Source organism: Canis lupus, chromosome 1 (assembly GCF_003254725.2).
Source record: "Canis lupus dingo isolate Sandy chromosome 1, ASM325472v2, whole genome shotgun sequence".
Classification (NCBI taxonomy): Eukaryota; Metazoa; Chordata; class Mammalia; order Carnivora; family Canidae; genus Canis; species Canis lupus.
Window position 1 is genome coordinate 73,959,881 of NC_064243.1, and position 22,922 is coordinate 73,982,802.

The 22,922-nt window shown below is 36.5% G+C and overlaps 1 protein-coding gene across 1 annotated transcript in view; it reads left to right on the forward strand.

The window, feature by feature from the left end:
- The window catches only part of AGTPBP1 (ATP/GTP binding carboxypeptidase 1), a 177,031-nt gene that overhangs the window by 28,422 nt on the left and 125,687 nt on the right, over nucleotides 1-22,922 (forward strand). The window contains 1 exon segment of the mRNA XM_049116129.1: nucleotides 18,773-18,897. Coding sequence (XP_048972086.1) covers nucleotides 18,773-18,897 — 125 coding nt within the window.

Here is a 22,922-nt window from a genome sequence, read left to right on the forward strand (position 1 = left end):
AGGCAGAGGGAAAGCAGGCTCCATGCACTGGGAGCCCGACGTGGGATTCGATCCCGGGTCTCCAGGATCGCGCCCTGGGCCAAAGGCAGGTGCTAAACCGCTGCGCCACCCAGGGATCCCGACTCTTCAGTTTAGATAGAGAAACTTATTTTTCTCTTTATTATGTGGGTATTTAAAACATGTCAGTGTGTTATTGTTAGTTACTGTTAGTGTGCTGTAGAACTTTAAACATGTCTCTTAAGATATCTCGTACAAGCGTTTTACTTCAGCATACTTTTACTTAGGCATACTTTTACATTCTGGCCTCATTAGGGTCTCAGTGGGTGGCTTTCCCTTTTCTGGTCAGTAAGTTCTTCTACTACCTTAGTTGTTACCTCAGCCTTTTCATTGTATGTAAATTTTTTAAAACTAAAGGTTTATCATGTTTGAGATTCCAGTAGTATCTTTAACTTGTCAGATGACCATACTTTATAGTTCCATACCTTCTGAATATTGCTGGAGCCATGTTGCACAGTTGTTTTCCACAGCCCACGTAAGATAGAGTACAACAACTAGGATTACCAGCTCCTGTATCGGCCTACTGATAAGGAGTTTTGTTTTGTTTTGTTTTGTTTTCTTTTCTTTTCCTTTCTTTCTTTTCTTTTTTCTTTTCTCTTCTTTTTTAAGATTTTATTTATTTATTTTAGATCTATTTGAGATCACGCGTGCATGCACACGAGCGGTGGAGGGCAGGGAGAGGGAGAAACAGGCTTCCCTGCCTGATGTGGGGCTCAGTCCTGGGACCCCAGTATCATGACCTGAGCCAAAAGCAGATGCTTAACCGACTGAGCCACCCAGGCGCCTCTGATAAGTAGTAAAGATGGGGTTTTGTGTGTATGTCTCCAGTTGTGCTCCTTTAGTGAAATGATTCACAAGATACAATTCTTTGTTACTAATCATACCGGATTAGGAGAGGTAACTTGAAAAGCAGAAGCTAGAGTTCATCAGCCTACCATCCTCCCCCGTGCCATGCAGCCTCAACCTATGAAGGCACACTCTGACCAAGTGAACATGGTTCTACTGTACACTGTCAACGTATGGCTAATGTCTAACACAGTCTCATTAGTTACTGTGAATGCTGCCATTGCTTGTGCACAAAAGTAAAAAAGAAAAAAAACATTCACCCCAGTCGTGAGCTCTTAAAGAATTCTAGCATCAGCTTCTGAGAAACCCTGGACTAGATTCTGGGACCTCTGATTGCATTGTTTTCCAGGAACTGAATGTGTCTGTGCTTGCCGGTGGAGTCCGGCAGCCTTTTAGTCTTTTAAATCTCTCCCAAATGATGAGATTGAAATTGGTGGATTTAAGTCACAGCTGGAACTATAGCTGCAGGGGTGTCTGGGAAATTTTCTTTTTTTTCTCGTAGTACAGGACAGCACACTAAATGGAAATTGGGATAGGTATTGTGTACCAGTATACTATATCTAGCGTATTGTTAGAATTTTAAAAATGAAGACTTTTTTTGCTCATTTGTGTAATAAAAGTTTCTCAAAGCAAGTCTTTGAAACATTGGTTGGGGATGCCTGGGTGGCTCAGTGGTTGAGCGTCTGCCTTCGGCCCAGGGTGTGATCCTGGAGTCCTGGGATCAAGTCCTGCATCAGGATCCCCACGAGGAGCCTGCTTCTCCCTCTGCCTGTGTCTCTGCCTCTCTCTCTCTCTCTCTGTGTGTGTGTTTATTTATGAATAAATAAATAAAATCTTTAAAAAAATAAAACATTGATTCACTCATTTAAAAGATTTTTTAGCACCTGCCATGTTCTGGCTTTGTTCTAGATAATTGGGAGGCATTTGGTAAGCAAAGCAAATTTTTGCCCTCATGGATCTTTAATTCTAGCAGGGAGATATAGATAATAAGCAATACACAGAGTTTATTAATCAGTTGTCTAGTTTACAAAGTGATTAAGACTAGTGAAATATTGGCCAGTGAGATATTAGGTATTAAACCTTGTGATTTCTTATTTGTATATATCAAGAACCTTGGGTTGCTACCACTTTGTCCTCAAAACCTTGAGGAAATGAAGGAACTCATTTTGGTTGCTTTTGTCATCATCAGTGGTGATAAGCTGGTAAGGGACTGGGATGAATTTGATTACAGGACTGATATATATGATTTAATGATGCATCTATTGAACATTCAGAAGCTTATAGAACTAAACTGTTCCCTTAAAAGTTGTTTTGACACATGTTCATATGTAATCAGTTATTGAATAGTACAGTTTTCAGTGTTCAATTATTTTTGAATCATCCTGTATTAGAAGGTGATAAGAGCTCTGGAAAGACAGTAGATTCAAGCAAGGGGCAATGGATATATTGGAGTCTGAAGGTAATTTACAGAATTAAATAGATTGGTTGAAGTAGGCTTTATTGAAAAGGTGATACTCAAGCAAAGGAAGTTTGGAAATTGGTCAGTCATTACGATTTCTAGCAGAACATTTCAGGTGGAGAAAATAGCTTGGTCAAGGTGAGAATTGGAGGAAAGCAAGGAAGCACAGCCAGTGTGTCTAGAGCAGAGTGAGTGAGGAGAGTTGTAGGTAGAAGATGAGCTCAGGGAAGGGAAGGGGTGGGGGTATTCCCCTAGGGCCCTTAATGCCACTGAAATGGGCATCATCTCAGGACTTTGAGCAGAGTGGTGACAAGATTTACCTGAGGATGGCTTTTTTTTTTTTCTTTTGGATGCATGTTTTCTTTCTTATAGTTGAGTTAATGAGAAATGGCTTTTTTTGTCTCTTTTCCCCAAGGGTTTAAAAGGATTAGTCAGGATGTTCTGCTGAGAATAGACTGTAGACGGGTGAAGACAGAAAGGAGACTAATTAGGATGATTGGTTTGTCCATGGTAATAGATATGGTGAAGTGATCAGATTCTGGATATATTTTGAAAGTAGAATTATTAGGTCTTGCTGATGGATTGGGTGTGGGATGTAAGGCAGGAGTCAAGAAGGATGTTAAGGTTTTGGACTGAGATTTAGAGGATTGTCTTTACAGTTAGAAAAGCTGAGGTGAGAGCACATTTAGGAGGGAAGAGCAAGTCAGATCAGTTTTGGTTATGTTGAGTTTGTGATATTATTAGAGATCTAAGTGGAGATGTTGGGTAGTTATGACACTGGATGAGGTCACCAAGGAGGACACTGCAGTTCTAAAAGGACGAGGAAGAGCTAAGCTTACTTAGGTCATTCAGTGAAGGAAACAGTATGGCCAAATGAGGAAAGTATTTCCAAGAAAAGGGAGTGACCAGTTCTATCAAATGCTGCTGATAGGACAAGTAAGATGAGGACTGAGAATTGATAGTTGAATTTAGGGACATGGAGGTCACTGGGACTGACATGTGTTAGGGACAACCTGACTGGAGTGTGCTTAGGAGGGGAAGAGAGGACTTGTTTACAGTGTGTACAAACAACTCTTTGCTTTCGGGAGGGATGAGAAATGGGACAGTAGCTGGATTGAGGAAATAGGAGCAAAGAGTTTATTTTTTTCTTCAAGACATGGAAATAACAACATGATTTTATGGGGATGAGAATGACCCAATAAAGAGGAATGAATAGATTATACCTAAACTTAATGGTCAGTTTTTATTTTTATTTTTTTAAACATTTTTATTTATTTATGATAGTCACAGAGAGATAGAGGCAGAGACATAGGCAGAGGGAGAAGCAGGCTCCATGCACCGAGAGCCCGATGTGGGATTCGATCCCGGGTCTCCAGGATTGCGCCCTGGGGCAAAGGCAGGCGCCAAACCGCTGCGCCACCCAGGGATCCCTGGTCAGTTTTTATAGTTAGGCCCTTGTACATAGTCTCAGTTTCTTTGCCTCTTTCTTGCTTTGTCACACTTGGTTGGCAAATCCACAGACTTGCTGAAATGCAGTACTTCTGCCTCTAAAGTGCCTGTTTGTGTTACATGATACAATGATGAACACAAACTTTTAAAATACAGAGTTTTCATGTTCTCTGGGGGGCACTCTAGCTTTAGGCTATAAAAAGGGACCATAAGAGACATAGTGGCTTAGTTCTAAGATGATGGGGTCGAGTGCTGGCCTTTTTCCTGGGAGACTCTTTAGTCCCAGAAAGCAGAATTCTTTGAGGTTGTTTCTTTGGTGAAGATTATTTGTCAGGAATTCTGTGACTGGCTGTTGAACATTTTCCACAGTGGTGAGGTATGGGATATTGAAGAGGTAAGAAGTTACTTAGAATTACAGGATTTTCATTAGCTGTTGAGCAGTCTCTTCCTCTGTTGTGCTTGGCATCTCCATGTCCCTGGGTTCCAAGTTCCCTGAGTTCTTCTGGACAGGATACCTACCCTCTGGACCCCCCGAACCCCCCGCCCTGACTTTAGTTTTCCTTTTATCACTGTGGGCTTAAACATAACTTAATTTCTCTTTATTACTTTGCTGTCTACTTTATTCTAGTCCTCAGAGGGAGAGGACATGAATGCCTGTTGTCCAACTATTACTTTATTGTGAGTTGGAAGTTCAAATCATTTCTTTAACTGTTGACGTGGTTGTGACGTAAGGTAAAACATTAACCTTTCCAACTATCAGCTCTAATAATAAGAGTCACAGTAAACTTTTCATGAGATGTGCTATTAATGCACTTTTAGAGAAGCTCCTACCACTCAACAAGTAGAAGTAACTTAATTAACCTTATGTTATGGCAGCAGTAATGCTTTTGAAATCACATAGGATTTTTCCCCCTCCTTTGGATTTTTGATTCTTAATTTATTTGGAAAGGGGAAAAATTACTTTTTTGTAGTTTTTTTTTTTAAAGTCAATTAATTTATTTAAGATTTTTTTCTTTTTTCTTTTTTTAAGATTTTATTTATTTATTCATGAAAGACAGAGAGAGAGGCAGAAGCATAGGCAAAGGGAGAAGCAGGTTCCATGCAGGAAGCCCGATGTGGGACTTGATCCTGGGACTCCAGGATCATGCCCTGAGCCAAAGGCAGATGCTCAACTGCTGAGCCACCTAGGTGTCCCTAAAAAGTCCATTAAAAGAAAGAATTGTCAGCAGTTTTAAATTTCTTGCCGACATGAAGAAGTCCATAGGTGAAATGCATGTTTTCTTTCTTATAATTGAGTTAATGAGAAAACTGAAAAAAAAAAATCATGTGTTTTATTGAAGTGAAAGTTAATTGAAGAAAAACATTCAGAATACCTGTAGCTTCTAAATCTACTACATTCTTTTGCATATTTGTTTCCCTTTAAATATCATTATACTAAATATTGTATAAATATGTGAGAAACTTGTTGAATTAGCATTTTTTTTTTACGTCTAGTGATGCACCAAAATTCTGCTTCAGTAAGCATTTATATATAAAATTAAAAGACATCTCAGAGTTTTGTTTTGTTTTTTTTCTCTTTTTGGGGGGGTGAATAGTTACAAAATAAATCTGAAAAGTTGTAAAGATTCTATGAAATGAGATTTAAAGTTTTAAAGTGTATAATGTGTACTTTTTTAATGATAAAACTTGTATTGACTGAAGTAAAATATAAAGTATATTAAATGAGATGATTTATAGGTAGTTTTTACTGTCTAAACAACTTGTTATTAATAAGTGTTCTTACATATCTACCAGTATTTGATCACTGTGTGAGTAGTGGACAGTAAGTACACTGCTGTGGTTGTTTATTCTAAGGAGGAATATAAAATTGGAAAAAGATAATTTGAACTGTCTTAAAAGAAGTCTTAACACTAGAGCATATACTATTTTAGTTTTTTTTTTTTTTTTTTTTTTTTTTTTTGTAGCTCCAGGATTTTGATAACAGTTTACTGGCTGGTTTTAGATCATGTAATTGTCACACATTTTTGCATATTGAGGTAACTTGCCAGAAACACATAAAAATCAAATACTCTCCTTTGGTTTCCAGTGTTATCTTGTGTTGCTCATAATAAAAACTTTCAATGGCATGGCTTTTATGATATCTAATATATAGAAACAGTTGTGTGTTTAATATCATTAACATTTTTTCTTTTAGATTATCTGCAATGATGAAATGAAGTAAGTCAAGATGAGCAAGTTAAAAGTGATATCAGAAAAAAGGTACTGTAGTGCTAAATACCAATATGTATCAATTATGGAAATAATACATGAAGTGGTTATTTGAAACTCCTTATTTGAAAGTATTATTTGTGTTTAAATAATTGCATGTTGTATTTACATATTTAAACTAATATTTATTAATGCTTTAATTTTCAATTAAAGCAGGAGTCAGCAAACTATGACCCATGGGCCAGACCCCATCTACCTCTTGTTTTTGTAATGGCCCATGAGCTAAGAATAGTTTTTAACGTTTCTAAATTTGGGGGGGAAATAAGAATATTTATGACACATGAAGTTTATATGAAATTGAAATTTCTGTGTACATAAATTAAGTTTTCTGGAACACAGCTGTGCTCCTTCATTTATTTATTGTCTGGACACTTGCTCTACTGTGGCAAAGTTGACTAATTATTGACAGAGACTGTATGGTCCATTGTGCCTAAAATATATACTGTCTGGTACTTTCCAGAAAAACTTTAACTAATCCCTGAGTTAAAGCATCATCTCTATTAAAGCTCTTATGTACCAAGAAATTGTCCTTATTAGCAAGGTTTTACTGTGGATTCTTTCAGTTAAAAGTTAGACAAACTGATTCTGTTTTGGAATTTATTTTTTAGCTAGATTGCTTAACACTGTTAAGTCTCAGTTTTCCCATCTATGTAATGAGTATAATAATAATGCTATATTATGAAGTTGTGAAGATAGTGTGTAGCAGGCTAGTAAATGACAACTTATTAATATTGGTAATCAGTTTTGCTTTGTAGCAGTGTTGTAGGTTATATTTACATTTTTACAACTTTGCATTTACAAGTATGGTTTGACTCTTAAAATAAGTAGATACAGTTTAGATAAGATTTGTTCCTTATTTACATCAAGTTTTCCAGTTATTAACTATATAATACATTATAACAAATTTCATTGTTGAAGTATTTTTATAATTTGTATAGGAAAGGAATTAGGGACTGATTGTGTTTTATTTATTTTAAAATTTGTCTTTTGAAGATTTTATTTATTTTGAGAGAGAGAGAGAGCAAGGGGGTGTTGGTTTGTGTGGGGGAGGGGCAGAGGGAGAGGGAGAAGCGTGTTCCTGGCTTAGCAAGCAGGGAGCCCAATGTGAGGCTTTGTTCCAGGACCCTGGGATCGTGACTTGAGTCGAAGGCAGATGCTTAACTGACTGAGCCACCCAGGCGCTCCCAAATTTTAAAATCTTTATTTATTTTTAAAAAAGTTTATTTATTTATTTATTTTAGAGAGCAAGTGTGTGCGAGCGAGTGGAGGGAAGTGCAGAGGGAGAGAATCCTGAAGCAGACTCCCTGCTGAGGGCAGAGCTGCACATGAGGGTGGGGAGGAAGGGGTGGGCTCCATCTCATGACCCATGAAATCATGACTTGAGCTCAGTAGTTTATCTCAGACTTGGTTTTTGCTCAGCTCATGATTTCAGGGTTCTGGGAAGCCTGCTTGAAAATTCTTTCCCCCTGCCTCCCTCACCCCCCCCAATGCACTTGTGCCTGCTTTCTCTCTCTGAAAAATAAATAAACCTTAAGAAAACAAAACAAAAAGAAGGAGCACCAGCCAGCCACTTTTGGGATTAGGTCAAATAAGTAATGGTAGTTCTGTTGATTAGCTAAACTATCTAAAATTACTAGATTGTTGTTCCACATGAATAGGAAATTACAGTTTGACAACTTCTGGCTCCTAGTATTGGTTTTCACTTTTTTCTCCTGAGATAGATTTTACTGGGTATTTATTGTTATTTTTGTCGCTGTTTTAGTCTAACTAAATTGAGGTCACTGCAAGTGGCCTTCATCTAAGAGAAATGATAAGTTCTTTTTTTTTTTTTTTAATTTTTATTTATATATGATAGTCACACACACACACACAGAGAGAGAGAGAGGCAGAGACACAGGCAGAAGGAGAAGCAGGCTCCAGGCACCGGGAGCCTGATGTGGGATTTGATCCCGGGTCTCCAGGATCGCGCCCTGGGCCAAAGACAGGCGCTAAACCGCTGCGCCACCCAGGGATCCCGAGAAATGATAAGTTCTACTAGTACTTGTCATATTGCTCTGTGAAGAAAGCTGGATGCAGAAAGATGAATTGAAATAGAAAAGGGTCAAAATCTCTCTTTTGACTTAATCTTTTGACTTTATTTTCTCTCAGTAGAATCCACTATCTGTCATTACACTCTTGAAAAGACCTGAGATATCTTTCACCTGACTTTGTATTTTTCCCTTACATCCATCTGATGAAGCCCTCTGGATAAACCTTTATTGAGCAGCTAAATGATGTTGGGAGGATGAACTAACTTGAAAGTAACACTAAAAATTACTGCTCATTGGCTTGAACTGAGCCCAGAAATCTTGCAACTATGGTTTTCTGGAAAAGTTTATTTTCTCAATTTTTGTAATGATTATTTTATACTTTCTTTTTACCCTTTAAGCCTTTGAAATCCTCAGATGTCTCAAATACAGACCCTCAACAAATGGCTTTCCCTCATGGTATCACAGAGATAATACAATCTATTATCCTCATGTATCTTACACCTTAAATTTATGTATTCCCCTTTATTTGATCCCATCCTCTGCTTACCCTCCTGCTATTTATACTCCAGCAGAGAATGTGTCTCTTTTCTTGTCAGGTATTAATACTGACACCAGTGTTCATTGATTTCACCTCCCTCCTTTTTTCTTAGGCTCTTTTAATCATTTATTTTTCTGTCTTGAATCATTAACTGCTTTATTCCTTACTATTTAAACAAGATCTGGGCTTCCCAGTATATAGACTCTGCTCTTCTGATATATATCTGATTCCCTTAAAAACCAAAAAATTTGAGATAGTCTGTAAATGCAATCTACATCTCATTTCAGACACTCCAACCACTCCTGTGTAGTTTCTGCCTTTACGTGGTATACCAGGAGTATTTACTAAGGCCACCTATAATTTTTAAACAAATTTACTGAGATATAGTCATCATGCAACAAACTGCACATAGTATAGTTTGGTAAGTTTGGCTTATGTATATCTGCAGAATCATCCTTTCAATCAGTTGGTTTTGTATCTTTGTCAAAAATCAGTTGTTCATGTATGTGTGGGCCTATTTTTGGACTCTGTTTTATTCTACTGATTTAGATGTTTATCTTATAGTGCTAATACTTCTCTGCCTTGGTGACTTTATAGTGAGTCTCAAAATTAGTGTTGATCTACCAGTTTTGTTCTTTTTTTTTTTTTAATTTTTATTTATTTATGATAGTCACAGAGAGAGAGAGAGAGAGGCAGAGACATAGGCAGAGGGAGAAGCAGGCTCCATGCACCGGGAGCCTGATGTGGGATTCGATCCTGGGTCTCCAGGATCGCGCCCTGGGCCAAAGGCAGGCGCCAAACCGCTGCGCCACCCAGGGATCCAGTTTTGTTCTTTTATTTCAAAAATTGGGTCTATTTTAGGTTTCTGTGCATTTTCATATGAATTTAGCATCAGTTTTATAATTTCTACACATTAGCCTGTTGGGATTTTTACTGGATTGCCTTGATTCTATAGATCAGTTAGGGGAGAATTGAGTGTTTTTTTCCCCAAGACTCTATTTATCTGAAAGATAGCACAAACAGAGGAAGCAGCAGAGCAGCAGAGGGACAGGGAGAAGCAGACTCCCCACTGAGCAGAGAGCCTGCTATGGGGTCGATCTCAGCACCCTGGGATGAAGGCAGCTGCTTAACTGACTGAGCCCCCAGGTGCCCCAGGGAGACTGTTGATACCTTAACAACACTGGGTCTTATTACTCTTGAGCATAGTATGTTCCTTTTTTTATAGTCATCTTTAATTTTTTAAAGCAATGTTCTGTAGTTTTCAGTGTACTAGTTTTTCAGGTTGTTTGTCAGATTTGTGTTTTCAGTGAAAATAACAGTTCTTTGGGGGGGTCCCCAATAATTTTTTAGTGTAAAGGTATCATGAGACCAGCCCCCCCAGTTCCTCCCCACAAAGCTCCAAACATGATTGAGAACCTCTGACCTAGCCTATACTAACTTTTACATTAAGCTAAAAATGAGAAATGTGATACACCAGAGTGGCCATATATCAGGGCAAAGCAGTTAGCCACAAACATGTACTTAAAATCCCAGTGGAACATGACCAGAGAAATTTTAAAAATAATGACTATAAAATAATTAGCATTTAATTAGCTTTGGTGAAGGAATTTAAAGGATAACTTGACTAATTATTGCTGATGGTACTTTAATTTAGACAGTTTAAAATTTTAACAGGCTTTTACTGGTTGTCCGTAACAAGTCACTTGGTAGTGTTAAACTAGAATTTTTGTTGAAGAAGCCTTTTCTGCATTTAATTATAAGAAGTAGTCAGAGAAGTAGTTATTCTTCTTTTTCAGTTAGAAGATTATTGTTTTCCAAACTTTACATATTTAAATATTTAACACTTTTTACAAAAGAATGATAATGAAGTTTCTATTTTTCATTGTCCTTTGATTCGTGATGGAAGAAAATAAAGTTGTATGTTTAGTATTTGGGGAGAAATAGTAAAAATGTAAATAAAGCAAAAGTAATAAAAGCAGGTTCAAAAAGACCTCTAAATGAGGAACCGATATTTCTGAAAGATAATATGCATTTTGGAATTAAAACCTTACTGTTTGAAATTAAATCTTAATTTCTGAGTGTCATCTTTAAGTCTAAAACTTTAGTGTATTTCTATAGATTTTTTCTGCTGTGAGATGTTTTTACCTTTTTTTTTAATGAGGATAGCTCTGTTACCTGCATTTTAAGGTAAAAAAGGTAATAACGATATGAAGATAGGTTCTATAGTGCTTACAGTTGCTTGGGAAATTATTTATTGCAAAGGTAGTATCTGTACATCATTGAGACTTTTGTAATATCCAAGAACATTTATGCTAGACTCACTTTGTTCATTTCCAAATTTTCCATTATTTATTTTAAGTATTTTATTTATTTATTCATGAGAGAGAGAGAGAAACAGAGAGAGAGAGAGAGAGAGAGAGAGAGAGAGGCAGAGGGAGAAGCAGGCTACATGCAGGGACCCTGACGTGGGACTCCATCTCGGGACTCCAGGATCAGGTCCTGGGCTGAAGGCAGGTGCTAAACTGCTGAGCCACCCAGGGATCCCCACATTTATGCTTTTAGAAAAATAGTTCTGAGAGTAAATTGAAACAAAGCAGTAGGAGACCACTACAATGAAACAAATATTTGATTGATACTGTCTTGTTTTTTAGAGATTTCATTTAGAGAGAGAAAGAGAGAGCGAAAGAGTGAGCGCACAAGCAGGGGGAGCTACAGGCAGAGGGAGAGGGAGAAGCAGGTTCCTAATCCCAGACCTGAGCCTAAGGCAAATACTTAACTGACTGAGCTATGCAGGCACCCCCTGAGTGATACTGTTCTTAAAATATCCATTTGAAAGTTAACTGGATTTGATGTATTTCATATGGATTATATTTTCAATTCCATGATTTTTTCACTACTTCATAATTAACAGTCATAAATCGAATATCTGAAGTTTGGTCTTAGCTTCATTTTGATTCATCTAAAAGTAGGGTAGGCAAGGGATATACATCCTTTTCTGAGCCTTGTTATTTAAACATTTTCTCAGTGTAGTTGAGATTGTCCATTTAATAGTTAGATAGCTTATCCCCCCTCCCCAGATTTTCCAAAGTCTAATAATTATTCAGAAGTGGTACAGCTGCCCTCTGCTGTTCACCCTATGATTCTTTCAACATTACTGTCACAGCCTTCAGCAGCTTTATATTTTAAGAGCTGAGTTGGGGTGGCTTAAAATATTTTGTTAAGTTTTCATTCTGTAGATGAGAAAAGTAGAAATAGAGAGGGAAATTGATTTGCCTATGTTCTCAATTTCTGTTTATTTGCCTCCCTTCAAAAGATTCATTCCTCTGTTCAGCCATCCATCATTTGAAGAAGCATGATTCTCAGAAAGGAATCACTTAGATGAAAGGTTTTCTTTTACTTTTTTAAAATGTGGTGTAATTAAAAATTTTTAGAGTTACTGATAAAACAAATTTTTAGTTGGGAATAGAATTGAATGTGTGTTATGCTCAGTGTGTGTTTTGTATGTTTATGAATTTTTTGAATAGTTAGATGTTTTATTAACTACTGCAAAATGATGAGATGACTTTTTTTCCTGAGATGACCATTAAGAAAAATATTAATTGGAGAAAATTTAAGAAACACTCAGTTATTAAATATCAGGATTTGGTTTCCTTAATGCAAAATTCTCTTAACTCTGCATTATGGAACTGTTTTTAAAGATGTATTTTGCTCCTTAGTTCTCAAACTGTGGTCTCTTAATATCATTTATCACCAAAAGGAACCAGGACTTTTTGGAGAAAGGGCTGATTCTAGGTCAGGAGCATAAAATGTGCAGGATAAGCCTAGAGGAGTGGTTCTCAGATTTTTTTAGCTCAAAATCTCTTTATGCTGTCTTAAATTGATGAAGACTCCAAAACGTTTTTGTTGATGAGTTATTTTATCCATTGATATTTACATTATTATACATTAAAACTGAGAACTTAAAATTATTCATTTATTTTTTAAAAAGGGTTTATTTCTTTTTTAGAGAATGCACATACATGTAGTGAGGGTGGGGTAGTGGGAGAGGGGGAGAGAAGCTTAAGCAGACTCTGTGCTGAGTGTGGAGCCCCATGAGGGGATTCATCTCATGACCCTGAGATCACAACCTGATTTGAAACCAAGAGTCTGATAATTAACCAACTGTGCCACCCAAGTGCCCCTATTTAATTCATTTAAAAATGGCAATAAACCAATTGTATAATAACATAACATTTTGTTTTAGAAATAACTGTGTTTTCCAAAAAAATGAAGACTAGCATTATTTTACTAAATTTTTGCAAATCTGATGTGTGGCTTAATGGAAGATAGATAGATTCTTTTATCCACTTCTGAGTTCAGTCTGTCATGTAAGCATGTATTACATGTAATATGTGCAGATATTATACATGCATATATAGTTTGTGCATGTGTGGTGTTCTTGTTATAGAATATGAAGAATATCTGGGCTCACATAGATATATAATTAGAAAAAGGAGTACAGAATAAAAGGCCATTTTAGATCATTGTATATAATGTTCCTTTGATTTATGATAGAGGAAAATAAAGTTGTGTTTTCAGTATTTGTAGAGAAACAGTAAAGATATGATTAAAGCAAGAGTAATAATTATAAATGAGGAATAAACACAAATGATAATGTACTTTGGAAATAAAGCTGTATTGTTTGAAATTCAAATTGAAATGGATATTCTTGCTAAGTAATAGTTTTCTTAAAGGTTAATTGCAATGTGGAATCTGAAACTATATTAGTGAACTTTTTGTTCTCTGTTACATTAAATTCCATTGGCTCTTTTGCACTTTGAATAAATTTTTTCCCATATTTAAATTTGTAACATCCAGCAGTGGTCATTTGGAAATATTGGTTCCATAACTAATGCAGATCTTCTACATAGTGGTACATTTTATTACACAGTATTAAAAAATTGCATATATTAATATCACCAATGATTTTTATCAGAAGAGACTTAGGCAGAGGGAGAAGCAAGGTCCTCATAGGGAACCAAACCTATAGGGACTCGATCCTGAATCCTGGGATCACACCCTGAGGTGAAGGCAGACGTTCAACTGCTGAGCCACCCAGGCATCCTGAAAATTTTTTTTAAAGTGGTCTCCACACCCAGCATGGAGCCCAATGTGGGGCTTGAATTTATAAACCTGAGATCAGGAACTAAGGTGAGATTAAAAGTTGGATGTTTAACCAATTGAGCTACCCAGGCACCTAGAAAAAAATTTTTTTTTGAAGATTTATTTATTTATTCATGAGACAGAGAGAGAGAAAGAGAGAGAGAGGCAGAGACATAGACAGAGGGAGAAGCAGGCTCCATGCCGGGAGCCCAACGCGGGACTTGATCCTGGGACTCCAGGATTGCGCCCTGGGCCAAAGGCAGGCGCCAGACAGCTGAGCCACCCAGGGATCCCCTAGAAAATTTTTTAATTAGTGGGAATCTCTCAAGGCTTTGATGATAGATCCACATTTTTTGAAATTCTAAGTTTAGCTCAAAAGCTAAATTTTATCATTGGCAACAATCTGTCAGTTGTTCCTTGAAATGATAGACTCACTTTGTTCATTTCCAAAAAAAAAAAAAAAAAAATGTATGCTCCAGTTCCCCAGTCTGAATAATCTTTGTCATTTGTTTTTTAAAATGTCTTTATTATTATTTGACTTGTTATTTGAAGTAAAAATGATGTTCTATGAAAAAAGTGGCTAGTTTAGCTTGCATGACTTGTTATAGAATGTTATAGTACCACTTATTTATAAAGAGTTCACATTTCCAAGTCAAGCTTCATCAGGTTAGGCCTTTAAATTCAACTACCAGTTTACAGAAAATATGGAGGATGGACAAACAATTAATTATGCTGTGGATGTATAATTGGCAAAGTCTGGAATGTGGGGAACTATAGGATAATCGAACTGCTTCAACAAATTGTGAGGAGAAAAAAGTAATAGGAAATTTGTCGATAAAAAAACAAATGTTGGGACGCTTGGGTGGCTCAGTGGTTGAGCGTCTGCCTTTGGCTCAGGGCATGGTCCCAGAGTCTTGGGATCAAGTCCCACATTGGGCTTCTGACATGGAGCCTGCTTCTCTCTCTGCCTGTGTCTCTGCCTCTCTCCCTTTCTCTCTCTGTGTCTTTGATAAAAAAAAAAAAAAAAAAAAAAAAAAAAGACAAATGCAATACATAGACCTCATTTGGTTTCTCATTTGTACAAAGAAAATGTGTGAGAGATGAACTAATTAAGAAAATTGAAGTTAGAATAATTTTGATATTAAAGGATTATTGTTACTATTTTTGGTATGGTAGCGATAGTGTAGTTATATAAGGAATCATTCCTTCCTCCTGCAACATTGGAAGAAAAAAATATGTACAATGTTAAACATGTAACATAGATTTAATCTCTACAGAATATTTTTAAAAAGATTTTTAAAAAATTTATTTATTCATAGAGACACAGAATGAGAGAGAAGAGGCAGAGACCCAGGGCAGAGTGAGAAGCAGGCTCCATGCAGGGAGCCGGACGTGGGACTTGATCCTGAGTCTCCAGGATCACACCCTGGGCCGCAGGCGGCGTTAAACCACCACGCCACCAGGGCTGCCCCCAGAATTTTTTTATTTAAAAAAATTATGAAATGTTTCTGAAAACCAAAAATGATAGAGAATAATACAATGAACACCTGTGTACTGGCCACCCCCTTAAGAAATAAAAAAAATTACAAATGCATTGTGTACTATTGCCTGAAAACATTTTTCTCCCTTATCTGGAGATAATTACTATGCTGAATTTGATGGTCATAATTTCCATGCGTGTCTTTATGTGTAAGAGAGTATGTGTGTGTATAATGTTTTCTTATATATTATGTATATACACTAAAAATATATTGTATTGAATTTATGTATCTTAAAACTTGATATTACACTGAACATATTCTTTATTTTATTTTATTTTTATTTTATTTTTTTTTACACTGAACATATTCTTAAGGTTTTTTTTTGGTTTTTATGATGTTTAAAGATTTATATATATCGATATGTATCTTTATATCTATGCTATACTGGCTCTGATAAATGGGAAATATTATTTTAAATGGTTAGGTACATTTTAAAATGTATGCTTAATGTGTATTTTCAAATTTCAGATACCTTTCAATTAAAGTAGCTCCAAATTTAAAGCATTTGGCATAGTTAACCTGAAAAGAACATACTGGTTTTCATATGTTTCTAAATATGTATTGTCTGTGCTATTCCAGCCAATGTTTGAAGTACTGAATTTGTAGAGTAAGACAAGCAGGGTGTTTTACCTTTGTGGAGCTTACATAATTTCAAATAGGGATAAATTCTTTATAGGTACATTTTAATATCAGAAGTGGAGGAGCTGGTGAGGAAATGGTCACATGATTGAGTTGCAGCCTGAAGTGAGAAGTTGCCAGCTTTAAATAGAGCTGAGTGAAATCACCCTCCAGATTGAGAGGACAGCAACCTTGTGGTTGGGGAAAAACGTGCTGTATTCAGAGAACTGATAGCCATTGCAGCTGGATCCCAGTGCATAAGGGGAATGTTGTGAGAGATAAAATCTGAGAGGTAGACAGAAGCCATAGACAAAGGGCCTGTCTAGTAGGCTGTGGTAAGTAAGTAAGATTTTTCCTAAAGTTCTGATTTTTCCTGAAGTCTGACTTCAAAGTCAAGAAGCCATTGAAGGGATTCTTTTTAAGCTGGATAGCAACTTGATTAGATTAGTGGTTCTACAAATCTGTGCATGTGATCCACTGGCCTAGAACTATATACTTAACCACTGTCAATTTCCTGGTTTTTGCCATTGCTGTGTAGTAAATGTAACCATTGGGGAAACTAGATGAAAGGTAGTAGGGACCACTCTACTATTTTTGCAACTTCCTATGAGTATTTATAAGTATTTTGAAATAAAAAGATTTAAAAAATTACTGAGAAAATGGATTATTGGCAAGCAATAATGAAAGCAGACTAGTGATAAGGCTATGATTTCCAAGTGAGAGATGATGATTGCTCGGACTTGAGGAGTAATAGTAGATACGGAGACAAGTGGATGAAGTTAATATGTTTCAGAGATGGAGCTGATACTGGTTTGGTGTGAGGAAGGCAGTTCAGATTTTTTCCTGAGCAATTGGTGGTTTCATGTGGGTTTGAGAGCAGTTAAGATTGGAAGAGGAATAGGTTGAGAGGAGGAACTAGAAAATGCTTTATATTGGGCTTGTTAGGTTGAGTAAGCTATCAGGGTGAAGCTGGAGTTGAGTGTAGGAGCCAGGTAGTATTTAGATCATAATTACAGTGGTGGGATTACATGAGATCACATTGGCAGAAGAATGGAGAGAATGAAAAGAAGAGGGCTGGGGATAGAGCTGTCGATAAATCAGTATCTAGAAATGTATTACAAGAGGAGGAGCCAATAGAGGGGATCTCAGAGAGGTGGTGATAGGAAGAATATAAAATAAAGAGAGAGTGGAGTCATTGAAGCCCAAAGAAGGAAGTGGAGGAAGAGAAAGCTATCTGATTTGGATAGTGCTGAGGTACTGAATATGATGAGTAAGGAAGTGACTACAGGAGATTGGGAGACCTCAGGGTGCAGAAGGCAAGCTTGAAAAGTGAACAGAACATGAGAAAATGGAGAGAGCAATTACAGGTGCCTCATTCAAGGAGTAGCAGAGAAGTGGGGTGGTTGGTTGCTAGTGGGAGCTCTCCTACATCATATTAGTGTGCCATTGAGTATGATCTAGTTGAAAGGGAGAGAGGGATGATGAATCAGGGAAAGATTAATCTAAGGAGCAAATACATTGAGAATGCAGGAAGGGCTAGTGGGTCAAGTATATAGGGGAGGGGTTGTTCTTTTTTGAGTCTCAACGTACTAGCCAGAGAGCCTTTAAAAACATCAGAGCATATCACTCTTCTGCTCAGAAACTTTCCATCCCACTTAGTGTAAAAGTCAAAATCTTACATTGGCCTGCAAAGCTTTAAATGGTGGCACCCCCACCTCTGACCTCATCTCTCACTGTTACTCTCTTTGTCTACTCCAGCCACACTGGCTGCCTCACTTTTAACTCAGTACAGTGATCCCTGCCTTGGGGTTTTGGTTGATTGTGACTCCTTCCTGAATAGCTCTTTCTGCAGGTTTCTTCATGGCTACTTCTTTCAGGGCTTTCCCTCAGTGGTACTCGATCAGTGAGGTGTTCTCTGACCACTAAAATTGCATCCCTCGCCCTCCACCTTTTATTTCGTCTAACCTGCTTTTCTTTTTCTTTTTCTTTTTTTCCTGCTTTTCTTTGTAGCACTGCCCACCACCTTAAATATTGTATGATTATTTACATGTTTATCTCTCACCATTAGAATGTTCAGTCTGTAGGGAGAGGAATTTTGTTTTGTTTACTATTGGTAATACCTAGAACAGTTTCAGATGTGCAAATGTATAATGAGAACAAGGAAGAAAGAATGTGGGTAGAGAATCAGATAGATTTAAGGATGTGGTAGTGGGAAGAAAAGTGTGTTCCTGTTCGGGCTTGTAATACAAAGCAGGGCACTGAGAGTGGACTAAGATGGGAGGGATGATTAGAGTTTTGAGGTAAGCATAGGAAATGTAAGAAGTATTCTTGAAGAGTCGAAAGGTGAACTTTGAAGGTGTGATGTAAGATTGCTGGATGGGTTGACATTTGTGGTTTTCTGAAATGAAATGTGTTTTATTTATTTATTTATTTATTTATTTATTTATTTATTTATTTATTTTCTCTCTTTTAAATTAATAGAATTTTAGCTATTTTTTTTTAAAAAGGTTTTATTCATTTGAGAAAGAGAGAGGGCATAAACAAGGGGGGAGAAGTAGAGAGAGAAGGGGAAACAGACTCCCCATCGAACCAGGAGCCCCATGTGGGGCTCAAACCCAGGACTCAGAGATCACAACCTGAACCGAAAACCATCTGAGCTACCCAGGCACCCCAAATTTTAGCAATGTTAAGCTGTAAAACAGAATAAGGAAATGTGGCATAAATCCTTAATGTTTTTAGAAGGTTTTTTTTTTAGAGATCTTTATAGTTTTGAATTTACAATTGGTGTAGAATGTACCCTAATATAAAGTAACATTCTTTTTAGCCTTACCAATAATTCTCGGATTGTGGGACTCCTGGCTCAGCTGGAGAAGATCAATACTGAATCTACAGAATCAGATACTGCTAGATATGTTACATCAAAAATTCTTCATCTGGCTCAAAGTCAAGGTAAACTTTAATCTTTTGTTTTTGAAATCTTTATCAATTCTTCAAAAGTAGGTGCTAAGAATGTTCAAACTTTTGATAAATAGATGATTTTCTGTAAAAACTGAACTTTCTCAAGTAGACTCAAGAAGTAGAAAACTGAATGACTGTGGATGGAATTGCTATTCAAAGCATTGTTTCTAAAAATGATAATGATTAAGTGTCCCCCTCCCCCATTCTCAAACAATACTTAATTCCAGTGCTTCTTGTTCTAGAATTTTGACAAAAAGATGTCAAGCAGCACAGAACACTGGTTACTAGTGTGATCCCCACTTGAGTGCAAGCTCTGTCATTCAGTGGTGGGGTGATCTTAGGAAAATTTTGAGTCCGTAGGATTCAGCTGTACCAGTTCTGAAGTAGAGATAAAAGATATCAGTGATTATCATGAGTTTTAATGAGAAACATGTAAAAAGAATTTTAAAATGTTCAATAACTGGTATCTGTAATTAGGCATCATTTTTCTATTTTATGAAGTTAATACTACTGAATTGGTATCAAAACCTTGAGAGAGTACAAGAGAAGAAAGGTACTGACTTTGTACTTAGAAACATAAATATGAACAATAAAATTTCAAATAAAATGTTAGTGAAGTAAATCCAAATGAATTAAAATACATTAAAAATGAATATCACCTTGCTAATGAGCACTTCAGGAGTTCTAAAATGGTTTAATATCAGGAAATATAACATTATTTGAACAGGTCAAATAAAATCTATGTAACATTTCAATAGATACTAAAAAAAGGAAATTAAGATTCTAGAACTTGTGGTTGATTAAAAAAAAAACAAACCTGATTTTTCTTTTTTGAAATAAGGGTAAACCAGCAGCTACCTTAATATTTAATAGTATATTGAAGGCATTCTGTTAAAATTAAAGTTCAGACATTTTATAATTAGTTTTTAATTTTTAAAATTATTTCATTATTCTGGAGTTTCAGGTCCTTTAGTAGGCATTTTCCATATTCAGGAACTCAGTATGTATTAACTCCTCTTCATGGTCATAGAGCATTTTGATAACTACCTCCTATGCAGTCTATGTTTTTAAAGGGTAGTTGACAGCACTCCAAAACCCAGAAGAGGTCTTTAATAGATGACATTTGTTTTTAGCAAAATCTAAGATACCTGTCTGTACTTTTAATTTTTTTATTTTTTAAAAAATTAAAAAAAATTTTTTTTAAGATTTTATTTCTTTATTCATGAGAGAGAGACAGAGAGAGAGGCAGAGATACAGGCAGAGGGATAAGCAGGCTCCATGCAGGGAGCCTGACGTGGGACTCGATCCCGGGTCTCCAGGATCACGCCCTGGGCCGAAGGCAGGTGCTAAACCGCTGGGCCACCCAGGGATCCCAAAAATTTTAAAAAGATTTTAAAAAGATTTTATTTATTTATTCATGAGAGACACACACAGAGAGAAGCAGAGACACAGGCAGAGAGAGAGAAGCAGGCTCTATGCAGGGAGCCTGATGCGGGACTTGATCCTGGGACTCCAGGATCACACTATGGGCTGAGGGCAGGCGCTTAACTGCTGAGCCACCCAGGCATTCTATGTGTCTGTACTTTTTAATTCAAGAACTTGCTATATTGGAGTCTAGCCTTTGGAAGTAATTGTGCTTATCATCTAAGGTAGAAGTACAAGGATGTATAACTGTATTAGTGCAAAGTTATATGTACCAAGTATATTCACTGTGTTCTAATATGAAACCTCCTCAAAACCAACACAAACAAAAGAAAACAAATTCTTCAGACCCATAGATAACACTTGTGTACACTGCCCCCACCACTGCAGACATTTCCCACAGCCTGGAAGCCCCAACTCTCTCGCATCACCTCTGAAAAATGACCCAGCCATACTACTACCAGAGACTGCCCCTATACCCTGCTACTCCCCACTGGGGGTCCAGGCCCTGAATGCTGTCCCCTAGGTTGTGTAATACTGTGATTTCATTTATAGTACATTGGATTAGCCAATGAGAACAGTGTAACTTAGTAGTGGAAGACTGTCCCATCATCATTTATAGGATAATTCAGTTGGATGTCCATTTGAGAGAGAAAGATTAGAAATTATAGTTAAAGAAGAAATGCAAATAGCCAGTAAACCTGTGAAAAGATTCTTTAACTCCTTGAAAGTTGGGAATTGCTAATGAAAACAACAAAGATACTTCTCACTAGTTAGATTGGCAGAAATTAGAGAATAACAGTATCCAGCATTGGGGACATGGAAAATAGGGTGTTCTCATGCACTGTTGATGGTGCAATAATTATTACTAACTTTGGAGAGAAGAATCTAGCAATGCTTATTTAAAGTGCACTTGCTTGCTGACTCTCAGGAATGTATTTGACTAAAATAAAAATGCTAGTATGTAAAACAATGTTTGAGGATATTTTGCAGCATTGTTTGTAATACCAGAGATACTCCCTAACTATCCATTAATGAGAGAATGGTTGAATTAATTTTGATAAAGCCAAATTGTGGAACATTAAAAGTATAATAACTTCATGCAGTTATAAAGAAGTTACTTGTGATACATCTGACAGATACTTCCTATGTGGAGCTGTATGAATTGCTTGGAGTCCCTAAGTTTGATCTGTTATGTAAAAGAGCAAGTTTCTTTGGTTCATATAACTATATGTATAGCCTCATTTTTGTACAAAGTAAGTGTTATATACATATGTAACACTTATATGAACAAGGCAAAACCCACAAAAACAGAAGTATGCATACCATATTTTTAGCAGTAGTTATCAGTGGGATAGCAAATGGAGGGGAATGAGGTAAGTTCCTGATTTACTTAAAGTACTTTTCTACTGTTAGAATTGTTGTAATAAGCACATACTACTTATGTATTTAAGTGATTTTAAAAAAACCACAAATACTTGTTTATGTAGTGGAGGTATATACATTTCCACAATTTGACGTTAGTTTTTCTTGAGTGCATTACATTTTCTGTCTTTAAGAATATATTACTTATTTGCAGTATGCATGGTACTTTTTGTAATTTACCCTTAATTTTTTCCCTAGAAACATAATTATTATCCATTTCGTGTAGATGGTCTAATTTGTTGGCATGCATCTCTTGGTAGTAATTCCTTTATAATCCTCAGTTTCTGTCATTCTTAATTTTTGCCATTTGTGTCATCTTTCTCTTTTCTTGATCTGTCCAGATCAGTGGTTCTGGGCCAGGGGTGATTTTCCTCTTCACTTGCCCCAAGACACTGGCAATGTTTGGAGGTGTTTTTGGTTGTGAAATTTGAGAAGGGGATTGTTACTGGCATCTAATGGATAGAGGCCAGGGTTGCTGCTGAGCATTACAAACACATAGCATAACCCCTTTTAAGAAAAAATTATTTGGCCGAAACTGACAACAGTGCTGAGATTGAGAGACCCAGGTCTAGCTAAACATTCGTCAATTTTGTCGATCTTTTGAAAGAACCAGCTTCTGGTTTCATTAATTTCCTCTATTTTCCTTTTTTTCTATTTCATTGATCCTCCATCTTTATTGCTTTCCTCCTTCTGCTTGTTTCAACTTTGATTTTCCATTTTCTTAAAGTGGAGCTTTGATAATGGATTTTGAGACCTTTCTTTTATAATGTGGTCATTAAAGCCATAAATTTCTCTGTAAACACTGCTTTAACTGCGTTCTACAACTATTAATATATTTTTATTTTCATTCAGTTCACATGCTCTAATTTCTTTTGTGATTTCTTCTTTGGCCCATGGATTATTTAGCAGTGTGTTGTTTAACTTCTCATTATTTTAGAATTTCCCAGTTTCTTTCTGTTGTTTTCTAATTTAATTCCACTGTGGTTGGAGATTTGTATGATTTTAGTCCTTTTGAATTTATTGAGACATATTTTATGGCTTACTATATGGTCATTCCTTGGGAATGTTCCATGTGCATGTGAATGTTCCATCTGCTGTTGTTGGGTGGAGTGTCCTATTAATGTTGGTTAGGTCACGTTGTTTGATAGTGTTGTTCAAAACTTGTATAC